The 25,056-nt window shown below is 42.8% G+C and overlaps 2 protein-coding genes and 1 long non-coding RNA gene across 8 annotated transcripts in view; all 3 read left to right on the top strand.

Moving 5' to 3' along the window:
- thap1 (THAP domain containing, apoptosis associated protein 1) overlaps positions 1-548 on the top strand; it is a 7,285-nt gene extending 6,737 nt beyond the window's left edge. For both annotated transcript variants that reach the window (XM_003979931.3, XM_029837943.1), the window contains exon 3: positions 1-548. This exon is cut by the window's left edge and continues 455 nt beyond it. The gene's annotated coding sequence lies outside the window, so the exon portion shown is untranslated.
- A 10,338-nt stretch (positions 549-10,886) lies between these two features.
- On the top strand, positions 10,887-15,539 carry LOC115250201 (uncharacterized). Of its 2 annotated transcripts, XR_003888791.1 has the most exons (4): positions 10,887-11,107; positions 12,217-12,352; positions 12,686-12,759; positions 15,394-15,539. It is a non-coding gene; the product is annotated as an uncharacterized lncRNA (long non-coding RNA). The 2 variants fall into 2 exon arrangements; XR_003888792.1 differs by lacking the exon at positions 10,887-11,107 and having other exon boundaries at positions 11,944-12,352.
- Positions 15,540-17,789: 2,250 nt separating this feature from the next.
- On the top strand, positions 17,790-20,440 carry LOC115250251 (uncharacterized). Of its 4 annotated transcripts, XM_029838105.1 has the most exons (7): positions 17,790-17,930; positions 18,016-18,121; positions 18,205-18,289; positions 18,583-19,073; positions 19,191-19,301; positions 19,965-20,097; positions 20,172-20,440. In XM_029838105.1, exons 4-7 carry the CDS (start codon positions 19,068-19,070, stop codon positions 20,420-20,422), a joined length of 501 nt encoding a protein of 166 aa, XP_029693965.1. In that variant the 5' UTR covers positions 17,790-17,930; positions 18,016-18,121; positions 18,205-18,289; positions 18,583-19,067; the 3' UTR covers positions 20,423-20,440. The 4 variants fall into 4 exon arrangements, with proteins under 4 accessions (XP_029693965.1, XP_029693962.1, XP_029693961.1 ...); XM_029838102.1 differs by lacking the exon at positions 18,205-18,289 and having other exon boundaries at positions 20,193-20,440; XM_029838101.1 differs by lacking the exon at positions 18,205-18,289.
- Positions 20,441-25,056: the final 4,616 nt, after the last annotated feature.

The following is a 25,056-nucleotide window of genomic DNA, read 5'->3' as shown; positions in this document are numbered from 1 at the left end:
GACACTAATCATTGTAATGAAACCAAAACCCTAAAATCAATGTTCCCAGATCCCAATTTTGTTCCCAGATCTTTCATGCCATGAAATGTGTAGAGGCATTAATTCTCATTAACAATGCAAATTTTAGGGGTATCAACATTTATATATCAACATCGATATATTGTGCTGTGTTCCTCATCCCTGAGGAGTAAGTCAACACTGTACTCCTGGCAAGAGCAACATTTGACTTTAATACTTTTGACCAGCAGATGGGGCTACAAATCTATTATTATGTTATCTCCGTTGTGTCAGGTTCACTTTCATCTTCAATATTTAAACATGTTTAAACCAGACTACCAAACAGCAGTAAGACTGTAGTTTCTGCTTGAAAAACAAGCAGATCTTAATAAAATCCATTATTCAAGCTATGATTTGAGCTTTATTTGTTAGACATGTTATTTTTGAGGCCCAAAGAAGGGGAGTTTTGTAATGTTCTAAAATATTTAAAGGGCAGCAGTATCAATGTTCTTTATATATTCATTTATAGTGGTCACTTCTATGGAAGGCTGTGGTGAACAACTGTTCTCATGTGCAGATTCGCTCACCTTTTGGTCAGTGTGTAATTCAATACTTGTAGAACCTGAATTAATATCTAGGCTAACATTTAAAGTGATTTTATTTACCAGTCACATCTGCTCTTATGATTATTACAGAGCTGCGCATCAGAACCAATGGATTCCTTAAAAAGAGATCTGAATGCAAAGCGGAAAAGTGTTTCATAGTAGAACAGCATAAAATATATGTTGTCATTATGCATGTTTAAAGAAATTATATGTTTTAGGTGGGGATCTCGCTCATTTTCACAGCATTCTACTTGATCCAGGAAATTAGTCAGATGTCCGGACTACTAAGAGGAGACAAAGAAGTTAGTGAAGCTTCAGACCTGTCTTAAAGACATAAAGTCCTGAATGTCTTCAAATTTCCTCCTCCTTAACTCAGGAAAAACTGAGGTCATGGTGTTTGGTCCTGAACCTCTCAGGGATAGATTAGATCATATGATCACTCTAGATGGTATCTCATTAACATCTAGTCTCTCTTTGAGGAATCTAGGAGTAACTTTTGACCAAAATCTCTCCTTCAACTCACACATTAAAACAGTCTCTAGAAGTGCCTTTTTTCACTTGAGGAACATCACAAAGATCAGGAAGCTACTGACGCAGCATGATGCTGAAAAGTTAGTCCATGCATTTGTTACTTCTAGGCTGGACTATTGTAATTCTTTATTATCAGGGTGTCCAAACAATTCTTTAAGAAGCCTCCAGCTGATCCAAAATGCCGAGCATTTAGCTACCAGGCCCCCTGCTATGGAACTAGTTCCCTGTCCAGGTACGGGAGGCTGACTCCATCGCTACTTTTAAGATTAGGCTTAAAACCTACTTCTTTGAAAAAGCGTATTGTTACTAATTCTGTAGTTCCAGTTATTATCATAGACAGATGAATTATTACACTTAGGATGTCGTCTAATCATTAGGTTAACATCTTAGCTATGCTGCTATAGGCCAAGGCTGCCAGGGTCCAGAAACATGATCACCTGACAGGCCTCTGTCACTGCACTGGGTCATGGTCTCCTCTCCTCTTCCCCTCCCTCTCCCTCTCCCTCTCCTCTCCTTTCCTCTCCTCTCCTTTTCCCCACCCTCTCCTCTCCTCCCTTCTCAAGTAGACTAGTAATGCTATTTCCTGTGTAGTTTTTCTGCTTCTCCCCCCCTCCCTTCTGTATCCATTTACAGGTATCGCCACCTTCAGAGCTGTATACTGACCTCCGACCCCGCTGAACCACTCAACCAGCAGCTTATTCAATTCAATTTAATATAATGTATTTTTGTATGTATTTCTATGCTCTATGCCTCTCCTCTCCTCTACCCCTCTCCCCTCTCCTCTCCTACCTATTCTATCCTCTACCTGTCCTCCCCCTTCTCCTCTCTCTCTACCCAGCCGGCCATCAGCAGGAGGGTCCCCCTACATGAGCCTGCTCCTGCTCAAGGTTTCTTCCTGTTAAAGGGGAGTTTTTCCTTGCCACTGTTGCTTGTCTGGGGTTAGGCCCTGGGATTCTGGAAAGCACCTTGAAACAATTTTGATTGTAAAAGAGGCTATATAAATAAAGATTGATTGATAACGCATATTATTGCACTTGGTGTCACGGTCACAATTTAAGCCAAACAACCCCATGTTAAATTTTACTTCATCTTTGGATCGGAGTTTATTAAAATACTGCACGTTTCCCATTAATCACACCACTCTTGTAAATTATAGTCACAATTGTTACTTTGATCAAACGGACACACTTCATGACGGTCACTTCCGTTTTTGTTTGCAATTCACTGCTCATAAGAATGAAAGACAATTTCCTTATGTGCCACCTGGATAATATTGCGTTTTTGGCTGCAGCCTTGATAAAAGATGCAAAATCTGCAGATGAAAAAGGAAAAAGGGGCTTACGGCATCCTGTCGGGGGTGCTGCAGCTGTGTCTTAATGTAGACAGCTGGGTTCACTTTAGTGACTGTAACCCCCCTCAGGTGATCACACCTCCAGCAGGCAGAAACTGATCCAGGTGGACATGTTTGGACTGAAGCCCCACCCCCACCAGGGGAAGTGTCAAGGTCATTCTCCAACAGAAACCCTCCTCAGGCTGCAGTCTGACCGAGCTTATTAATCAGTACCTGGGTGACCTGTATGCCAGCAGCCTCTCTTGTGTTCTACTGTGCATTCAGCCCCTTTATACATGGTTTTAGTAGATTTAATATGCAGCTCAAATATGTGGAGGTCGAGCAGCAGCATAAGCAAAATAAGATATTAGAATATGAACCTTTAAATTGTCATTCATCAATATGTGTGTGTGTGCAGCGACCAGGGCGAAAACCCCTAATGACTATAACATATATAAATATAAAGAGTACATATGCATCTGCCAGTGTATAATGCTGTCTGATCTCCCAGCCAGTGTCACACACACACACACACACACCAAAGCTGCCTTAGGGAAGAAAACTGTGCAGCAGTTTTAAGAAAGCATTGGGGGGGAGCAGCTATAGGGGTTCTGCTGAGCAACGGCCATCCATTTATTTGCTATGATCCTGATGTTTACACTATACCTGTAGTTGTTGAAATGTTGACATTAATATGTCCGTTCTCTTTCAGGATTGGTGAAGAGTGAGAGCTGATGCATATTAATAACTGTGATCTTGAACTGTAACCTTTCAAATGTCTTATGGATCAGAGATCTCTACCCTGTTTGAGGAAAACTGCAACTGGTTTTAACCAACTGAGCTCATCCATAGGGTACTTGTGAGGTACGCTCCACATGAAGACTCGCAATACTCTCTGCAGCAACTGGACAGGAAGGGAAAACATCCAAAGACACAGTGGGACTAGCTTGGTGCTTTGGTACAGAGTTTGACGTCAAAAACCAACACATCAATTGAACTGAATATTTTTATTTTAGAGCTTTTTCGTTAATTATAAAACATCAATGTGGAAATAATACAACATGCATGGGAAATATGGCTTCTGGCGAAAATGGCATATGAGCGCTTTCCTGAATGGTTTAAGTGTATGTTAAATATGCCATTATGGTTTATGTTTTAGATTTTGGAGAAACAAGAATAGAGAGAAATAAAGAAGCGCATCAGGGGTTGGTTGCTGTGACTTGGAGAGAACAGATTGGAGCAATAATCATCGTACCAAAACGTTCACACAACACGCAGGCAGACACTGGCAGCTCTTACTGGTCACTAAGACTTTTGTTCTGTTTGATGTGAATCTACAACATTTGTGTTCCGCTGGGATATGCCTGCTGTTGTCTAAAAGACTTTCGTATTGTGGAATCATGAGTTATTATGGGAAGAAGAAGCTTTGTGACTTCAGGAACCACAGCATGATGTCTCTCCTTTTAATTGACACAAATAAATACACAAGGTCATTTTAGGGATGCAGTATGATCTCATTGTTCTTCTTTTTTGCTGTAATTTGAAATTTCTTGATAAATCTATCATACGTATATAAATAATTCTTACATTCTTTGGTTTTCTGTTTTAAAAGAAAAAATAAAATTCCACCTTCACAGATAATTTATTATTTAAATCTGCTATTTGAAATTGCTGTTTTCTGCTATTTTAAACTCAAATTAGTAATTAATATCAGAATTTCCATATTTGGAAGTACTTTAGAATTGGAGCCTCTTGCTTTCTTCAAGGCAATGTTAGACAGTATTACCCAGCTCTATAAGCCTTCATTTATGTGTGAGAATTTCTCACACATGTCCGACTTGTCTTTGTCAAGATACAATATAATCATGAGTACAGCAGACTAATGTTTACATATAACACTTTGTAAAGAAAAACTTCCCTCCATCGGATTCATTTGCATATTATATAATCATAAATTGGGACAAAATACAGTATAGTCTATTAAGAGTATTAAGTGAAGGGAAAGACTTAGACCCGTCCATGGGAGGAGCACAGCCAGAGGAAATAGGTTTAAAGGGTTTTTACCAAAGGAGAGTTTTCTGGTGGACTTGAAATGGTCCTCATATTGATCTTGAGAGATACAGGAGTTATAGAGTCCTTCATGTTTCAGGGTTTAGAGACCACCCATACCACCCATTACCCCTTTCCAAATGTCCTGCCTGTGAAGGGAGGTGGCACTAGTTTTGTGAGTGTTCCTCTGCACATTATGAATGGACCAGTAGAGGTGGCTGTTGTCCCCTCTTAAAGGCCACTTAAAGGTAGGTCCTTAGTGGTTGTGAGTGAGGAACCTTGTGAAGCCACCGAGACCAAGTTTTGAAAGAGCATCTTGAGGTGTTTTCAGCATGTATGACCGGTTCTGAGGATCATCCTGCTCCACGAGAGAATTCTATTGAGCAAGATCAAATATCTGGTGCTTTAGCAGGAAAAGTTGTCATTTGCACTCCTCATTAAAACAACTATGGACATTTGTGGACTGATACTTGCTCTGTGTATGTGTGTGTGTGTGTGTGTTGTCACTAAATTTTCAGTGTTGATTTGTTACCCTGTATCTTCAGAGCATTATTAGCCACAAGGCTTAGGATGACTGACACACACACACACGCATCCGCACACACACAAAGTCTGTGTCAGTCAGTTCTTTACTCAGGATTAGTAAGGTTTAATTCCAGAACATTTGTCTGTTACCGACAGTGCTGTATATAGTAAATAGCAACACGTGCGATGTGGATATCATCATATCTCCTCCTGGTTGAACATTTATGTGGAGAGATCAGCAAACTTTGAAAAGTAGATTAATTTTTACAGTCAGATAATGGGCAGATGTCACATATAGTGTGTATCAGTCTGATGTAAACACACACACACACACACACATGCTATTATTATGATATTGTTTTGTCCAGATCCTGATGATTTAAAGTGTCTGAAAGCTTTTTTTTAAATTGTCCTTCTGTTGTTTTTTTCCAGACTTGTGATTTCTTTTAAATTATTTCCCTCCTACTTGACTGACAGACCACAGCTCAATATATGGTGACCCTAAAGCTTCTCCCTGAAGATAAAACAACATGTAAGGCGTTAGTATTTTTAGATAAGCTGCGTCCATGACTGTGGATGAAATTAGCATATGGCTCGGTGAACGTACACCCTCCACCGCCACAGCCTGCACCGTTGGCCTAGTCCTGAGTGTGGCTCTGATTGCATCTGATCACTTTCCACTTTGCTTGCTTTTCTCACAGCATAAATACAAAAAGGCAGAAGCATAAATTTCATTGCCATGATTTTTCTCTAAATTTCCTGCAGCAGAGTAGCAGCAGGGCCTTTGTTTTTCATCACAAATGTCTGACTTGCTGTCTGATCCATGAACAGGTTGCTGTAAAAATCTTTTTAATAAATACTGTTAACAGTTTTTAACTCCAATAGAGTTCTATTTGTACAAAAGGGCATTTTTTTTGCTGCCCAAGTGCAGTAAAAAAAGACTGAATCTTCTGGATCATTTGACATCATAAACAGGCATTCATTTTAAAATTACTGACTGTCCTGCCTGTTGATGTAGGCTGTTTATAGCTAGTTGGATTAAAAGGTTTCAGTATTTCTCTTTTACTGAGGATCAGTTCATTCTAACTGTTTTTCTGTTAATTAGCATGATCCTCTTAAGTCATAAATTTAAGCTTGCACTTTTATAAATGCGTTTTTCTGTGTTCTGTGTTCATTCTTTTACCCTTTACATATTTTTGGTCTCAATTGGGTCTGCAGTTCCTGGTTTGTTGTGGATAGCACTCTTTACTTTTACAGCCTCTCTTTGCATGGACTGTGGTTCAGTGCATTGCTGTACAGCTCTCCTGTGCTAACATTGCTGGTTCAACTTATTGTCTTTTATTTTCAAGTCCCTATCTGATGTTTGGCTCAGCAATATAGATGTACTGCAGATTGATCACGTTGGTTTGCGTTTAACCTACTTAAGCAGAGAGTGAGTGCAATAAGCTAAGCCCCCCTGCAGGATTTAACATTTCCCACTGTCAGGATGAATTAACCAGGGCTAATACCACTTTCATCCCTCACTGGATTCCTTTAGTAGAGTGAGTCACAGCTCCATAACGCTCAGCATGATGTCAGATTGATTTTTTTTAAACATCCATGTTGATTGGACTGTGAGCTGCTCCTGGGGCCTTCCAGCAGAAGAAACAATATCTGTAGTTATGGGATCTGGGAATCAGCATCCTGAAAGGGTTTTATTTGAAGGACTCATAACCCGATAATTTAAATCACTATCTATCCTTTGTTTGTAGGGAAGTTGATGTTAACTAGACATCTTTTTTTCATCTTACTGGAAAAGTACTTAATTGATTTGTTATACTACAATCATCCATAGACAAATTGGCATTATGTGTATCCACCTATGGGCCCATTTATAGCGTTTGTTGTTGTTGGGTTTTCTAAGGCTATAGACATAAACTATTTTAATGTCATATTTAGCTAACTTATTTTTAACTAGACTAGAATAAAAAAGCTATAGCCAATTCATTTATCTCATATGTATGACCCACTACAATCAACCATTGTTTCCCGTCTGTCCCACTATATTTAGTTCAGATGCTATCGGAAAATGGAAAATTCATATATATATATATTCATTTTAAAATCTTAGCTCTGAGGATTTATTGAATAATTTCATTCAATAATTTCATTCATTGATTAAATTTTTAAAGCATTAACCATCAGGCAGAAGTGAGGTGTGTTTGAGCAAATTCATGAATAAACATTATATATTTGAGAATAACAATTAACATTGTAATAACTACTTTTGAAAAATTAAAAATCAAAGTGCATTAAGACCCAGCTTACATATAGAGTATATGGTATACAATAATATAAAGGAGTTGTTGAAGACAAACTACCATTTACCTGTATGGTTGTACCTTTATAAAGGACTAGAAAACCATTTAATATAGAGGAAAAAAACAGGTTTTGCTTTAAATAACACTTATTATAATAGGATCATCAAATTGTGACCTAAAAATGTAATGAAATGATGTTATATAGGTTTACCTGTAGGGAGAGGATTACAGAAGCATCATCTTTTTATCAAACTGTTCAATCTAAAAGTATTTCCCTCTGTGTTTACATACCTGGCTAAGAGCTGGGTTAATCATGAAGAGGATCAAGTGTAGCACAGTCAAATCGATATCTCAGATGGACACTAATGGTAATGGTTTCTCTGCAGGAGAAAACCTTAGTTAAAAGTCAATGATCCCTTTTACACAATTTTGGTTTGCTGAAGTGTGGTTGAGGCTGTATGTGGGGGTGGGGAAAAAAATCAAAGGTTTTGGGCAAAGAAAAGGGAAACGAGATCTTTTTAAGAGGGAATATTATACAACACATAATTATATCAATGGAATTTGTTGGTTTTTTTTAGTGTGGTGGTAGCTCAAGTCTTTTGGGAAGTGGGTTCTCAGTGTGAGCCTCAGTGCAAATTATAGAAGGGGTTCTGGTAGTAGGGGAAGGTGCCAGATCATCTTCCATGTTTTGTCTGCACTGGTTCTCAAACCTTCAGAGCACAGCGGAGGTACCTTTATGATTTATATTTCACAGTATAGTAGAGGCATCCCTCAGTGCTCTGCTTTCAAGACACAAAAAAGTTCGAGGAGTTATCATCTTCCGTTGATGTCTAATTTTTTTACATTGTCTGTGTGAAGTGGAAAAACAAGCTTGAAGTGAGCTGATAAAAAAGTTATAAATTAAAACTTGACAAATATAAGCGAACACTTCTCAATCGTTCGCTGGTTGCACTGTGCACGGGGTGTTGTATTCACTTTACTTAATATTGAACACTTGGTGTGTTGTATTTGCTTTACTTAAAATTTGAATACTTGGGACATTCTAGTCACCTGATAACAACAGTGAGAAACAACCCATATTAAACAAATACAGGGCTTCGCCGACTATTAGAATTAGCATGGCCTCACCGTCTGTTTCACCCGGTGTCTTTGTCTGTTCAGCGTGTGAAATGTTTAGTGACTCCTCTGCCTGCTTTAGTGAAGGGAATAGGTGCAGAAAGTGTAGTTTATTTACGGCTATGGAGGCGAGACTCAGCGAGCTTGAGATGCGGTTCCGCAGCTTGGAGTTAGCTGGAGTTAAGCCAGGAGAAGCTAGATGCTGCGGAGCTGCCTAGTGTAGCTTCAGCTAGCGGTCCGCCGGCAGCAGCTGAGCAGCCGGCTAGCCAGGGCGGCTGAGTGGCGGTTCGGAGGAAGCGTAGCCCAAAACAAAGGCCCACGGTGCACCACAAACCGCTTGGAGGAGGAGTATGTTAGCTTAAATGAATCTACTCCTCCTACCCATCTTAATTATCATATTCCTCGTGTTACTGGTCGAGGAGGGGGAGTGGCAGCAATCTATCACTCCAAGTTCAATTGTTCTTTAGTGACAGGTTACGTACCCCGGTCAGATCATGGACTGGTCTCTATGCTGGTTCTGCTGGATCTCAGTGCTGCTTTTGATACAGTTGATCACATCATCCTGTTACATAGACTGGAACATGTGATTGGGATTAAAGGGACAGCACTAGACTGGTTTAGATCGTATCTATCTGATAGATACCAGTTTACTCATGTCCATGGCGTTCCCTCTTCATACAGTAGGGTTAGCCATGGAGTTCCACAAGGTGTTGTACTTGGACCAATCCTTTTCACCTTGTACATGCTTCCCTTAAGAATCATTATTCGGCAGCATGGAATAAATTTTCATTGTTATGCTGATGACACTCAGCTTTATTTATCCATGAAACTAGAGGAGACATAGCAGTTAGTGAAGCTTCAGACCTGTCTTAAAGACATAAAGTCTTGGATGTCTTCAAATTTCCTGTTTGGTCCCGAATCTCTCATGGATAGATTAGATCACACAATCACTCTAGATGGTATGTCCCTAGCATCTCGTCTCTCAGTGAGAAATCTTGGAGTAACTTTTGATCAAAATCTCTCCTTCAACGCACACATTAAAATAGTCACTAGAAGTGCCTTTTTTCACCTGAGGAGCATTGCATAGATCAGGAAACTACTGACGCGGCATGATGCTGAAAAGTTAGTCCATGCATTTGTTACTTCCAGGCTGGAATACTGTAATTCTTTATTACCAGGGTGTCCAAACAACTCTTCAAGAAGCCTCAGGTGATCCAAAATGCTGCAGCTAGAGTTCTGACAGGTATTGACAAAAATGATCAAATAACTCCTGTATTGGCATCTCTTCATTGACTGCCCATTAAATTTAGAATAATTTTTAAAACCCTTCTTTTGACCTACAAGGTCCTCAGAGGCCTCGCTCCTACCTGGAGGAGCTAGTGACACCTTATCATCCAAATATACCGCTCCACTCTAAGAAGCTGGTCTACTTGTGGTTCCCAGAGTCTCTTGGGGTAGAATGGGGGGTCAAGCATTTAGCTACCAGGTCCCCCTGCTGTGGAGCCAGCTCCATGTCCAGGTACAGGAGGCTAACTTTCTCTACTTTTAAGATTAGACTTAAAACCTACCTTTTAAAAAGCTTATTATCATTAATTCTGTAGTTCCAGTTACTATCCTAGACAGACAAATGATCATACTTGTTAAGTTAACATCTTAGTTATGCTGCTATAGGCCCAGGCTGCCGGGGTCCAGAAACATGATCACCTGATAGGCATCTGTCTCCCCACTGGGTCACGGTCTCCTCTCCTCTCCTCTCCTCTCCTCTCCTCTCCTCTCCTCTCCTCTCCTCTCCTCCTCACTAAGTAGACTAGTTATGTTATTTCTTGTCGCTGCCTTCATAAGCTGTATAGTGACCTACTGACCTCCGACCCCGCTGACCCACCCAACCCAACTCTACCGGCAGCTTATTTTAATTAATATAATGTATTTCTATGTTCTACCTATTCTCTCCTCTACCAGTCCTCCCCCTTCTCCTTTCTCTCTACCCAGCCGGCCACCAGCAAGAGGGTCCTGCTCAAGGTTTCTTCCTGTTAAAGGGGAGTTTTTCCTTGCCACTGTTGCTTATTGGGGGCCTGACCCAGCATTCAGTATTGGGGGCCTGACCCTCAATAAGCAACAGGGGATTCTGTAAAGCGCCTAGAAACAATTCTGATCGTAACAGATGCTATATAAATAAAGATTGATTGATTGATTGATTGATTGATTGATTGATTGATTGATTGATTGATTGATTGATTGATTGATTGATTGATTGATTGATTGATTGATTGATTGATTGATTGATTACATGACACTTAAAAAATAATTTATTACCTCAGTCTGATCATACCTAGGCTTTTCTCCTATGACTGTCACCTAACTTAGCCTGGCTTGGCTGTATGCACTTCACATATCCAAGAACATAAACAACAATGGTTACAAAAATTTCTATACTGCTGACATAATTTAATAAACTGTTTAAACTTAGACTGAATGCTGGAGTTAGGCCACTTAATAAAATTATAATGCCTACACAAAATAGTGGGTTTGAAAATGTATGACCCAAAATTTCCTTTTGCAACCAGAGAGAGAGCACAGCCACAAGACTACAGGGGAAAAGATAAAATAAACAAACTGGTTAAGGAACTACCTACTCACAAGAACTGCTGCCAGAGGTGAGTTCACCAGTAATAGAGGGAAATTCATGTCTCACTATTCCTCGTCTTCTATATATGCACAGTACATAGCATGTGTAAAAACTAGAATTTTCCCTGTATGCTTCTTTTTTCTGATTTTTGCGCATTCTTGCTGTAACCTCTCAGATTCACAAACTGTGAGATTCTCACATTCCTGACATTTAAATCAGGTACATCACACATACACACACAGTTCATGGTGTGTGTGGTTCATGGTGACTCAGCGCATCTGTGGGCGGAGCATCTGAGTCACCCTCAGACAACTACAGGGCCAATAATACATTCACCATGTATCCCTCCATCAGTATGCACCTCCCTAATCCGTCCCAACTGGTTCAAGACTAGGCTATTACACAGCTTCCCTCTTGTCTTACCTTCCTCATCTGATTTTCAAAATCAAATTTCTGCCGTAGTCAGAATGACGCAGATGCTTTTACTTTCTCTCCTTTACAGTAATTTGTTCATTCATTGCCTAGTCGGCAAAATTATTTGGACTGAAAAAGTCTTCGATTGGACATACTTTATTATTTCAAGGAGATTTCATGTCTTAACCAAGTGGCTTCTTAGGTTCTAAATTAACCCTGAAACTACATGGAAGTAAAGCATGGAGTTTTAATTGCAAGTCACTAAAAATGTGAGTGAATAAATGATTTACATAGGCAAAATATTGATATGTGTTTCAGTATTGTTGCACACTATATCTTAATTGTCTCTTTATTTTGTTGTTTCTAGCCAGAATCACCATAGCAACATCAATACAAAACAAACAATGAAACAGTGTGTGTGTTTGTGTGTGTGTTTTTTAATCTGACCTCTCATTCATCTTTGCATTTTTCTATAAATATATTTTGACAGTATTTATGAAAAAACCTCTTATCTATAATTTGATCTATCTGTGTTGAGATCTGTGTGTATGTTTGTGAAGACATGGGAAATATCATCGTTTTGACTTACTCTTGTTTGTACCATGCATGTAGAGTAATTCTGTTCTTAAAGGGACTTTTGTACATTAGGTTTGGTCACCTAATTCTGATTTGGTCCTGACATCCCTGTGAGTGTAACCTTAATGAGTGTCTTCTTCCCTGGAGATTATGGAGTCAACAGATTGTGAAGACATGAACGTTTGTGACACAAATATACTGGATCATGTTCCCTTGTCCATTGATCCTACAACCTCAGTGTGACATAGTGGCTCAGGACGAGAAGAGCTCTGCTGTATTTCAGGTAGGTTTAATAAGTTCAATTAATCTTGGATAGTGAGCCAAACTAGACTGATATTTTGAAGGTTATTACTGAAGCATTTTACAAGTTTATAATCAATTATTTTCTTGAGGTATCGGTAGGACTCAACCCTTTCAATTGGTTGGCTGTTGACTTACAGCGGAGGAATGATGGTGAAGGGGGCTTTGTGGAAGTCAACTACCAGTTCCTTATTTTTGGAGTTGAGATAAAGACAGTTCCGCTGGACTCAAACCTACTGAAATCTGTCTGAGAAGACTTTGGTGATCCAGATGATTAAATGTAGGTTGACATCTAAAGCAACTTCTGTCCCATCAGGTGAGGCTGAGCGGTGTTGAATGCCCCTGAGAAGTCCACAAAGACCGGTCTGACTTCTACTTCAGCTTCTCCAGGTTTGTGTGAATGGTGGGCAGCAGCATCAGGATATCAGTACTGTCTGTATGCAAACAGAAGAGGATCAGTGTGCATACTGACCTCCTCCTGGAGCTGGGAAGGGATTAAGATTTCAAAGCCATTCATGACCATAGTGCTACAGGCCAGCATTTGTTGTCACAAGTGGGACTGGTCTTTTTGGGTAACTAAAGATAATTGTGAAATTCCAGTGTGTACTGACAGGAAATGGTTGAACAGGGGAAGGAAGGAAGGAAGGAAGGAAGGAAGGAAGGAAGGAAGGAAGGAAGGAAGGAAGGAAGGAAGGAAGGTAGGTAGGTAGGTAGGTAGGTAGGTAGGTCACTTATGATCAGGCCACTGTGGATCAAGCCGAGTCCAGACATCGGCAGGCCAGGTAGCATCAAGAAGATCTGGTGTAGGCAGCAATCCATCAAGCCTCAATCTGTACAGCAACAGGGGTAGGGCCAGCCATCAATTGGTCCAGTAGGCAATGTAGGGCGAGTATGGGCACAGAGTGGGACACTAAGTCAGTGGGGATGGAGAGGCAGGGAGCTTGGACAAATTGAGATCAGGCGATGGACCGAGCAATATCATGGTCAGACCTGGGTCAAGCCAAGCCCCAGTGCATCAAATTCTTCATCCAGGCTATGAATGACCTCTTGCCAACACCATCAGACCTGTTCTGCTGGAGTAAGATGGACAATCCTGCCTGCGCTCTGTGTGCCATGGCAGAGACCCCATCCATAGCTTCTGTCCAAAGGCCCTGAAGAACAGATGCTATTGCTGGAAACACAACCAGGTGCTTAAAGCAGAGGCTGAGACACTCAGACTCAACCATCACCCTCAAGCATCGACAGGAAGGCAGATCATGCCCTGTTTCAAGGCTGAAGAGAGGTCCTAACCACAACAAAGGGCTGCAACGGGCCTCCAACAGCCAGTGACTGGCAGAAGTATAAGACACAGTACTGAGACAGCTGAAAAGGCCTCAAAATGGCTGTGGCTGAAGATGAGTGAGCCATGGAGAGGCCATTGAGACACAGTCAGCAACTCATCAGTCCTGGTTGGGTCACCTGGGTGAGGGTGTATGATGTGTCGGGACTCAAAACACCCTGTCACCCAGGAAACATCTCTTATGATCAGTACAGCAGATAATGTACTGTGGAAACCTTTGAGAATAATTTTATGACTGTGGGAGGAAGCAATAGGCACATGGAGAGCATGTAAACTCCACACAGAAAAGCAGTTGAGCGGGAATGTGACTCTCCCTCGAGCCTTCCTTTGAGGTGACCGTACTAACCACTGCACCAATTGGCCTCCCCTTTGGTGCATGTCCTCATGTAACAATAGGACCTATCAAATCTGGAGCCTTCCACCAGGAAGTAGTTTATATGCTTGAGCTTTAACATGTGGGCTATCAGGATTGTAGAACGTTTTTTTGAGATTTGTTTTTCCTTTACCCAGAAGTCTTGATGTAATATGATTAAACGTGTCGAAGAGACTTCTTTTAAAGCTTTCAAATCAAATCAAGCATTATTTATATAGCGTCTTATACAATCAAAATTGTTTCAAGGCGCTTTCCAGAATCCCAGGGCCTAACACCAGACAAGCAACAGTGGCAAGGAAAGGAGAAGGAGAGGAGAGGAGAGGAGAGGAGAGGAGAGGAGAGGAGAGGAGAGGAGAGGAGAGGAGAGGAGAGGAGAGGAGAGGAGAGGGGAGTAGAGGAGAGGGAGAAGGAGAGGGAGTGGAGAGGAGGGGAGAAGGAGAGGGAGAGGAGAGGAGAGGAGAGAAGAGGGAGAAGGAGAGGGAGAAGGAGAGGGAGAGGAGAGGGAGAAGGAGAGGAGAGGAGAGGAGAGGAGAGGAGAGGAGAGGAGAGGAGAGGAGAGGAGAGGAGAGGAGAGGAGAGGAAGGAGAAGGAGAGGAGAGGAGAGGAGAGGAGAGGAGAGGAGAGGAGAGGAGAGGAAACCATGACCCAGTGGGGGGGTGACAGAGGCCTGTCAGGTGATCATGTTTCTGGACCCCGGCAGCTTTGGCCTATAACAGCATAGCTAAGATGTTAACCTAATGATTAGACGATCCCCTAAGTATGATAATTTGTCTGTCTATGATAGTAACTGGAACTACAGAATTAGTAACAATAAGCTTTTTCAAAGAGGTAGGTTATAAGTCTGATCTTAAAAATAGCGATGGAGTCAGCCTCCCGTACCTGGACAGGGAGCTGGTTCCATAGCAGGGGGGCCTGGTAGCTAAATGCTCGGCCCCCCATTCTACTCCTAGAAACTCTGGGAACCACAAGTAGACCAGCATTCTGAGAGCAGAGCGGTCTGTTGGGCTGATAAGGTATCACTAGCTCAGGTAGGATGGAGCTAGGCCTCTGAGGACCTTGTAGGTCTCTTTTGTCAGTACCTGTCAGAACTCTGGCTGCAGCATTTTGGATCAGCTGGAGGCTTCTTAAAGAGTTGTTTGGACACCCTGATATAAAGAATTACAATAGTCCAGCCTGGAAGTAACAAATGCATGGACTAACTTTGGGGAAATACAGCTATCTAATGAATGCCTACAAATCATACAATAAAATCAAACTTCTCTCAGGACTGCAGACCTTACTATTGTCCATCTGATTCTTGCTTATTGGACAGAACTTCAGAGAGGGCGTGGTCAAAAAGCTGGTGAGGAAGTAGGAAGGTGATGTCACCAAGGAGATCCAGTGCTTGTTATGGACGCTGTGCTTTTCAGTGGCAGAAATTCAAATCAACTTTAAATCACATGAAATGCCTCAAAAATAAACAAACATTGAACAATTTATCAGTATTATTATATCAGTATTTAACAGTATTAAATAATTTAATCACATTTACACATTGCTATTTTAAAATAAAATAGATATGAAAACCTCTGATTTGACATGTTTTCATTTATGATCAAATATTGTTTTATTATTCTCTCAAATGTTCTGCCTCATCCATGATTAATGTTGTTTTGACTTCTGAAAATGAATCAGCATTGAGATACTTTCAGCTCTGAATGTTTGTCTCCAAAATCTTATCACATACAAATGTCCCCGCAGTGATATCTGAGTCCTGCTTCAGAAAGTATTTCCTACTCAAAATCTTATAAGATCTACACTATCTTTATAAGAATTTATAATAGACAATTCCAATTCCCTGTCTGAGAACATGTTGCTCTTGTCACTGGCTGGTAGAGTCCCTCTCTCCATGCACAGGTTGCCTTACCGTGTCACTGCTGGAGCTGGCTGTAGGCTGCTGTGCATTGCCTCGTCATGGGGAAAACATGGAAAGACAAACAACCCTTCCCACTCACATTCACACCAATTCATCTGTTCCACAAATGCATGCCTTTGGACTGTGAACCTTTTTGTGAGGTGGCATTACTAACCACTGCACCCCCCACCACAGGACCATAGAATTTTAGGAAACTTTTCTCAAGAACGTTTGGCTCTTACACATCCATTCATTGCATTAATATAAGACAGATGCATGGAATAACACCATCATTAAAACTGTTGTCTATTCACGGCATCATGAAAACATGCGTCACACTTCAATGACTTCGTTGGGGAGGGTTATTCAATAATCCGCCCTAGCAAATGTCCAAATTTATCGAATGCCTGGAGCCACGATTTATGTGGTTCATGTGTAATGAACATATTTTGCACGTTGCATATGTAACCATGTTTGTGCCCATGTGTGACAAAGTGTATTATTTTCATGCACACCTCTTTCATACTGTGCCATGGAAGTGCGCCGAGGCATGGACAGGCACCAGCCTAAACTCATATACTTCTTTTTATATTATGTTGTTTCTGTTTCATATGTCATTTCTGTTCTTTTTCTTGTACATTATGTCAGAAATCTCAAATGTACTATGTCTGTCCCAGAATCGTCTCTTTACCTGTGCATAACTGTAGCCTCATGATCACAGTCCATCCCATAAACTGCCACAATCATTAATTCCATTATCAATCTCTCATATACTATTATTTTATATTGTGTACTTTTGTTATTATCTGTATCTATCTGCACCTCTGCCTGTCACTCTGGAAGAACTCCAAACTACTTGTAGAGAATCATTTTGTACAGGCTTTCACACAGTTTCGAGAGAGCTTTTATCAGTTGTTGGTGGGCATATTAACAAATGCAGGTGTGGAAAGGCAATGAAGCCAATAGAGGCGTAGGTCTATGTGTTCTGTGTATTCATAGATGATATTTTCGGTAGCAATAAAAAAAGTGGGAGAGGCTCTAGTGAGTAATAGACTAGGAATGAAAAGGTAGAACTGCAATACTGACGTTAAATGACAACATTCATTTATTCAAAAGAATGTATTTAACGAAAAGAATCATAAGACAACAGAAATGCTAAGGATCAACTAGACAATGAATACATTGCATGCGTCTGTATGTGTGTGTGTGTGTGTGTGTGTGTGTGTGTTAAAGTGTGGGTGGAGGGGGTATTAGTCACCAGAAATGGCAAAAAGCCCTCTCTCTCCTCTCCCTCTCTCCCTCCCCTCCTTCAGTAAATGGGTCACTCCATCTGGAGCAGAATATGGAAAAACAGTGTTGCAACACTATCTAATGCTAAAACAAAAAAAATTAACCACCAGTCTGAAGTCAATCTAATTCAAAAACAAAACATTTTGGCTGACTGGATTAATTTACTCTTTCCATTAATTACGTAATTTAAAAACAACTAAGTCTGTCTTTCTATCTATCTATCTATCTATCTATCTATCTATCTATCTATCTATCTATCTATCTATCTATCTAAAAAAAATTAAAACAAAAATCAATCTTTATTTACCCTCCTGCTGATGGCCCGGCTGGGTAAAAGAGGAGAGGAGAGGAGAGGAGAGGAGCGGAGAGGAGAGGAGAGGAGAGGAGAGGAGGAGAGGAGAGGAGAGGAGAGGAGAGGAGAGGAGAGGGAGAGGAGAGGAGAGGAGAGGAGAGGCATAGAGCACAGAGCACAGAGCACAGAAACAACACAAAAATGCACTATACAGTGGGTCAGCAGGGCCGGAGGTCATCATGCAGCTCCGAAGGCGGCGAGATACTTGTAAATGAATAGGGGGGGGAGAGAGAGAGAGAGAAGCAGAAAAACTACACAGGAATCAGCATAACTAGTCTGCTTGATGAGGATCAGGAAAGCAGGGGGCAAGCATGTAAGTTACCAACTATAAAACTAAATGTTAATGGAGAAACCTTGAAATTTGTGGTAGATACAGGAGCAACTTATTCCGTTATCAGGAAGCGTGAACTGCCACACACGGACATGAGCTCACGGTCACTGCAACTCAATGGGAGCAAGTGGGGTCAGCACGAGAGAAACTTTCTCTCTGCCTCTCATCTGCAGGTTAGGAGATCATGGGTTTAAACACTCATTCCTAATGTCTTCATCTTGCCCACTAAATTTAATGGGGAGGGACTTCATTTTAGGTTCAGGAGTAAACTTAGTGTCAACCCCAGAAGGTTTGGAGCTCCAACGCCTGACGCCCAATCTATCACTATGCAAGCTAAACCGGTGACTCAAGACACCCTGTGGATTTATGTATGGAGCATAAATGAACAAAGTGCACAACAAATGTTATTAAGTGCTAAAGAAAAGTTAATACCCACAGCACACGTGCAACAAGTTGACGCAGTACACTGCACTGCATGTGTAGCAGAACACCGAGACCACGCCTATGAGGAGCAGTTTTATGCACAAGCCTCAGTGGATCTCATGACAGCTAAAATGTATTGGAATTCCACGCGCTGCACTGTGTCTCTCTCTCTATGTAAACCTGAATGTGACCTGTTTGATATTCTTTCTAGTGTACCCGATGTGTCACTAGCTAGAAGCCACAAAGATGAATGGAAAGACATCGGCCCATGGACACGGTTGTGTGAGGAAGCCACCGATTGGGAACAGACTCATGACCCAAAGGTGCTCTTCTCTCCATCTCTTCACGTGTACTGCACAGGACTGGTCCACTGCTGTTCCAGCCACGCCAACAGTTCTCGTGATCCAGGAAAACACAATTCAGACTCTGAATTGGAGTTATCCACCGTTCCAGATTGTGTATGGCCTGCACACAAATACAATGTAGGTCTCATACGTAACTGTGAACCTCGAGTGGTGACCCCAAAGTCCACTCACCGACCAAGACGTGCCCAATACCCCCTCCGAAAGGAGGCCATTGAGGGCATACAGCCAGTTTTTGACTCCCTGCTGGCAGCGGGAGTGATTGTGCCTTGTCCAAACTCTCCTGTTAACTCTCCCAGTGAAGAAAGTACCGCCCACCGCCGGCGCCCGAGGAATGGAGGTTTGTTCAGGACTTAACTGCTGTTAATGCAGCGGTACAATCCAGGGCTCCTCTGGTTCCTAATCTTACACATCCTATCCACCATTCCTTCCAATGCTACATGGTTCTCTGTCATAGATCTCTCCAATGCCTTCTTCAGCGTTCCAGTTCACCCCGACTCCCAATACTGGTTTGCCTTTCAGTTCCGGGGAAGGGGCTACACATTCACTCGAATGCCACAAGGCTACTGTGAGTCACCAACCATTTACAATCAGTGTCTAAGTGACTCCCTGTCCTCTCTGACTTTACAGGACGGCTCCGCGCTGCTGCAGTACGTTGATGACTTATTGTTGTGCGCCCCCGACCAGGACTCAATGTGTCCAAGACACCGTGACTCTGCTCACTCACCTCGCAAAGGAGGGACACAAGGTCTCCAGAACAAAGATGCAATATGCACAGCAAATCGTAACATTCCTTGGTCACAAAATCAGCAGAGATGTGAAAGCGCTGTCAGATAAACATATTTCAGCCATTCAGCGTGCTCCCCAACCAACAACTGTGAAACTGCTATCATTCATTGGCTAATACTCATATTGCAGGGCTTTTGTCCCAAACTTCTCCAAAGTGGTAAAGCCCTTGAACGTCCTGTCACGCTCCCTCCCAATGGGGGCAAAAATTCAATGGACCCCGAAGCATTGGCTGCCTTCACTGACCTGAAACTCACCTTACAGACTCCACCCACTCTTGGCATTCCAGATTCTGAACGTCCCTTCACTCAAACAGTTGATGAGAGACAGGGATGCATGACCTCTGTCCTTCTTCAAGAACACGGGGGTTCTCTCCGCCCAGTCGCCTACTTCTCATGTAAGCTTGATCCAGTCGCAGCAGATCTTCCTCGTTGCCTCTGTGCAGTGGCTGCAGCAGAAAAAAGCCGTTGTGGCCTCCAGAGACCTGGTGGGATACTCTCCCCTCACTCTTCTTGTGCCCACACATGGTTACTTGCCATCCTCCATGAGCAACACACTTCCCATCTCTCAGCTGCAAGGTATGTCCGGTACCACACACACTTACTGGGACTGCCAAACGTCACCATTAAGCGTTGCAATGTCTTGAATCTAGCCACCTTGCTTCCAACTCCAGACGAAGGTGAACCTCATGACTGTGTAGACGAGCTCTCCATTTCCTGTTCTCCACGACCCGATCTCTCCGATCAACCTGTACTCAACCTGGACCTTCTCCTTTTCGTGGATGGATCGGCCTCCAGGGATCCGGCATCTGGCCGTTGTCAGGCTGGCTATGCAATCTGCGATTCCCACGGAGTGCTCGAGTCCGCCTCTCTTCCTTCTCACTACTCTGCAACTAGCTGCTGAGCTAGTTGCACTGACCAGGGCTTGCCATTTCACTACCAAACAATCTGTCACAATCTACACTGATTCCAGATATGCTTTTGGGGTGGTTCATGACTTTGAGGCCCTGTGGAAACACAGAGGTTTTCTAAAGTCCGACGGGTCTCCGATTCTAAATCATCAGCTTGTAGCGGCCCTTTTGGAGGCCATTATTTTGCCCTCTCAGGTTTTCTGTATGTAAATGTGCTGCACACGCTAACCTCTCTGATTCCATCTCTGCAGGGAACACACGCGCGGATGCAGCGGCAAAGGCAGCGGCTGCTCGCCCTCCACCGTCACCCACCGTGTGTGCTGTACAGGTTCCCTCCTCTCTCTCTGCCATTCAATCATTGGCAACACCCCATGACAAACAGTCCTGGCGCCAAGCTGGAGCCGCACCCACACCAGTGGGATGGATCGGCCCTAATGGCAACCCATGTCTACCTTCTGCCCTTTTTCACCATTATGCAAAGTTGACTCATGGTCTCGACCATGCGTCAAAAGGAGGGATGTTAACATTGATAGCAGAACATTGGTTTACAAAAGGCTTTACACCAGTAGCAGAAAAGTTTTGTAAAGCATGTGTAATATGTGCTACTCACAACCCAGGAAAAGCAGTAACTCTCCAACTGCGCAAGCTGCGCACCCTCCCCCAACCCGATTCATTTGAGCATGTGATGATGGACTTCATAGAGTTGCACCCAGCAGAAGGTAAGAAATTCTGTCTGGTTTTTGTGGACATGTGCTCAAAATGGGTGGAGGCAGTTCCGACATCCAAAGCAGATGCAAATTCGGTAGCAAGAGCGCTAATAACCAAAATTATTCCCAGATGGGGAATCCCAGAAAAAATTCAAGTGACAATGGAACTCATTTTGTAAATGAAGCTTTAACACAAATCTCAGTGTACCTAGGCATAAATCTGAAAAGACACTGCGCATACCACCCTCAAAGTGGGGGCGCAGTAGAGAGAGGGAACGGATCTCTGAAAGCAAAAATGGCAAAATGTTTTGAGGAGACGGGGCTGCCATGGACTAAAGTGTTACCACTAGCACTAATGTATATGAGAATGTGCAAGCATGGGAGAGCAAATTTAAGCCCCTTTGAAATTCTGTTTGCAGGAATTCCCAATGTAGGAGCCAATGCACCACGAACAATGCTTCCAGACACAACTCTCTGTGAAAACTCAGTATTAACCTATTGCAGGAATCTGTCTAATCTCTTTCAGACATTCGAGGACAAGTGAAAGCTGCTCTGCCGACTCCAGCAGAAGAGCAACTCCATAACTTGAAACCAGGAGACTACGTGGTGTTGAAGGATTTCCGCAGAACACGGTGGAACCAGAAACGGTGGCAAGGTCCCTTCCAGATCCTGCTGGTGACACAGACAGCCGTAAAAGTGGCCGAGGAGAGCGACGTGGATCCACGCATCCCACTGCAAGAGAGTACCAGAGCCGAAGGAGCCGGTCAGTAGGGAGTGAAACTAGCGTCCCCTACTGCTTCAAGTGGTGTGCCAAACCACCAACGCAAGCATGGGAAGCGTGAGGAGCATCCTTCTCATCGTAATAAATATTGTGAGCACTGTTGGAGGACATACGATTTTCAACTGTGGCCGTACCAGCCGTTTGACGACTCGTCGAGTGTGTTTCCAGCCTAACTCCTCAGCAACTGTGGTCATTCCGTTGCAACCAATGTCCAGAAAGGGCCAGACAGCAGACCGGTATGAAAAAAAGCCCGTGGTATATGACCAACGACCACACTAAACACTAGGTGGGAAACCCTCGTCGCTGATCCACCAGGACACAAATGGTCTTCCTACACTCACACTAAACATGCTCGTCGCCAACGACCTCTCCTGAGCCATGCCCCAACACAAAAACGCGTCCTGGCCCTGTCGGTGGACTTAACCAAAGGAAATCTGCTGGGAGATGACCCCTAGAAAACAGGATGCTGGCTGTTCCTAATATGGGCATGGCTAAGATCGCGAGATCCACATTTCTTGTTGGAATATGTGTGGGACCCGCCCACATCAGACCCCGACGATTAGAACTGTCTCCTTTAGCAGCTGCAAAAGGAAATAAAGGTGTTCTCACAAAGCAAAGGTGGACACTTACATCGAAATAACTGACTGGAATTTCAGGAAATATCAACAATTGGTTACTGCTCGCGGAATACAAGCAGGAGCAGTAATTTCAGACGATTGTATTCTGTGCCTAGGACCCAGGCCACTGTTAAAAGTGGTGCCCCCACCGCCATTGTTGAATGGGACCTGCTTGGAGGGGCTTCTGTCATGGGAGAGAACTGCCAGCTGCTCAGAATGGGAGACACCTTTTCCTGTCACGTCCAAAACCTCGTCACCACCCCTCTTTGACACTGATGCGGCCCCAGGAAATTTCACTTGCTTCACCAGAGAACCCCCAGCACAGTTTCTACTGGAGACAATCAACCAGACATGGTGCAGAAAACAATCAACGCAGTCGTTCCATTTAATGTGGCAAGAGCGGATTTATGGTGATGGTGTGGAGGAATATTCTCCCATGGAATTGGACAGGAACGTGCGCACCCCGTAAACCTGATACTACCAACCCTAATCGTGAGGGCACAAGAGGGAAATATCCAACACCAAAGGCCTGCAAAGAAGAAGACGATCAGTTCTGGGAGATGATGACACCGATCCCACCTACATCGATGCTTATAGGAGTGCCGAGAGGTGTGCCTGACGAATACAAACTAGCAGATCAAATAGCTGCAGGGTTTGAGAGTACAATATGCTGGTGGTGCACAATAAATAAGAATGTAGCATCAATTACATCCATTACAATGTGCAGAGGACTTGCCAATTACACAAGAGACGGCCTACAAGCAGTACATGAGCAGCTAAGAGCGACTTCAATGATGGCTTTTCAAAATAGAATGGCACTGGATATGTTGCTGGCGGAGCACCAATGGGAAGGCTGACATGTGCCGTGAATGGACTGAAAACACTCAGCAACAAGATGAAGGAACATTCTGGAGTAGATACAGCAATGTGGGACAAATGGTTTTGAACATTTTTGGAAAGTACAAGACCCTAATGGCGTCTGTTTTGATGTCAATAGCTGTTTTCGCGGCAATAATGATTCTATGTGGATGCTGTTGTATTCCGTGCATACATGCCATGTTGATAAAACTCATTAACAGGATGTTACATCATATTTTTTGTGTGTGTTTCTGTGCTCTGTGCCTATCCTCTCCCTCTCCTCTCCTCTCCTCTCCTCTCCTCTCCCTCTCCTCTCCTCTCCTCTCCCTCTCCCCCTCCTTCTCCTTCTCCTTTTCCTCTCCCTCTCCTCTCCTTTCCTCTCCTCTTTCCCCTCCTCCTCCTTTCTCCTTCTCCTCTCCTCTACCTCCCCTTCACTCTACTTCTCCTCTCCTCTACCCCTCTCCTCTCCTCTCCTACTCTCCTATCCTCTACCTGTCCTCCCCCTTCTCCTCTCTCTTTACCCAGCCGGCCATCAGCAGGAGGGTCCCCCCTACTGAGCCTGGTCCTGCTCAAGGTTTCTTCCTGTTAAAGGGGAGTTTTTCCTTGCCACTGTTGCTTGTCTGGGGTCAGGCCCTGGGATTCTGGAAAGCGCCTTGATGAACAATTTTGATTGTATAAGACGCTATATAAATAAAGATTGATTGATTGATTGATTGATGTTGGGTGATACGAGTAGCCATGTTGACGTATGAAGCAATAAAGAATCAAGAAGAAATAGAAAAAACTGCATGATGAAAGTTCCAGTGAAGAGTCAGAAATGGAAAATGATGCATAAGTAAACAGTGCCGCATGACTGAAATGTTCCGCACATGAAGGGGCAACTTAAACTGAAAAGGGTGTTGCCTTGGAATTTTTAGGAATGTTTTGAAATGCTGAAATGTAATGCAATAATCAAAAGTTGATCCTGTAGGATCAAAAGGAGGGAAATGTAAAAGAAATTATTTTTGTTTAGCATAGATCATTTAAACCGGTAAGGTCAAGCAAGTTCATTTGATGATGCTTGTGCAGGTGTACGAGGTGTCACGAGTTGTAGAACAAAGACTCCTTTAGAAAATGATGAAGATGTGCGAGTCAGCAACCTCAAATGCCCACAGTTTATCATGCTAACCTGTGACGATGAAGTAAGTAGATGGAAAAGTACTGAGAGAAAGGCATAGTTGCTAAGCATTATAAAAGGGACATGTTTGTTACATTGGGCAGAGATCTCTCCGCATGCTGTTGTTGCATGTGTTCTGACTGACTTATTAAACTCTTAAAAGCAGCATTTTGACTTTGTGTTAACTGAAGAAAATCCTCGACAGCCTACCTAATAGGTCCAATTTGTTAGTGACTGTCTGGTAATGGTCTGATTGGCCAGTTTATTGACATCACTGCTGACTCACTAGAGCAATGCATTTCAGAAAATTATTCCCAACAATTTTAAAACAGTGACAAGAGGACTTTGGTCCAAAAACAAGATACACACAGTTTTAATGAGCTGAGATCAAAATGGAGCTCGGTCATAAGACCCCAAATCGAGCTTTACCTGGAAGTCTCGGATGAGCACTCAGAGAAAACAGAGACATGAACAAAGCTAGCTGAGAAAAGCTAAAATATGAAAGATG

The sequence above is a fragment of the Takifugu rubripes genome, chromosome 6 (genome assembly GCF_901000725.2).
Source record: "Takifugu rubripes chromosome 6, fTakRub1.2, whole genome shotgun sequence".
Taxonomy (NCBI): domain Eukaryota; kingdom Metazoa; phylum Chordata; class Actinopteri; order Tetraodontiformes; family Tetraodontidae; genus Takifugu; species Takifugu rubripes.
The sequence above is the reverse complement of the archived record's forward strand: the minus strand, read 5'-3'. Positions and strand labels throughout refer to the sequence as shown.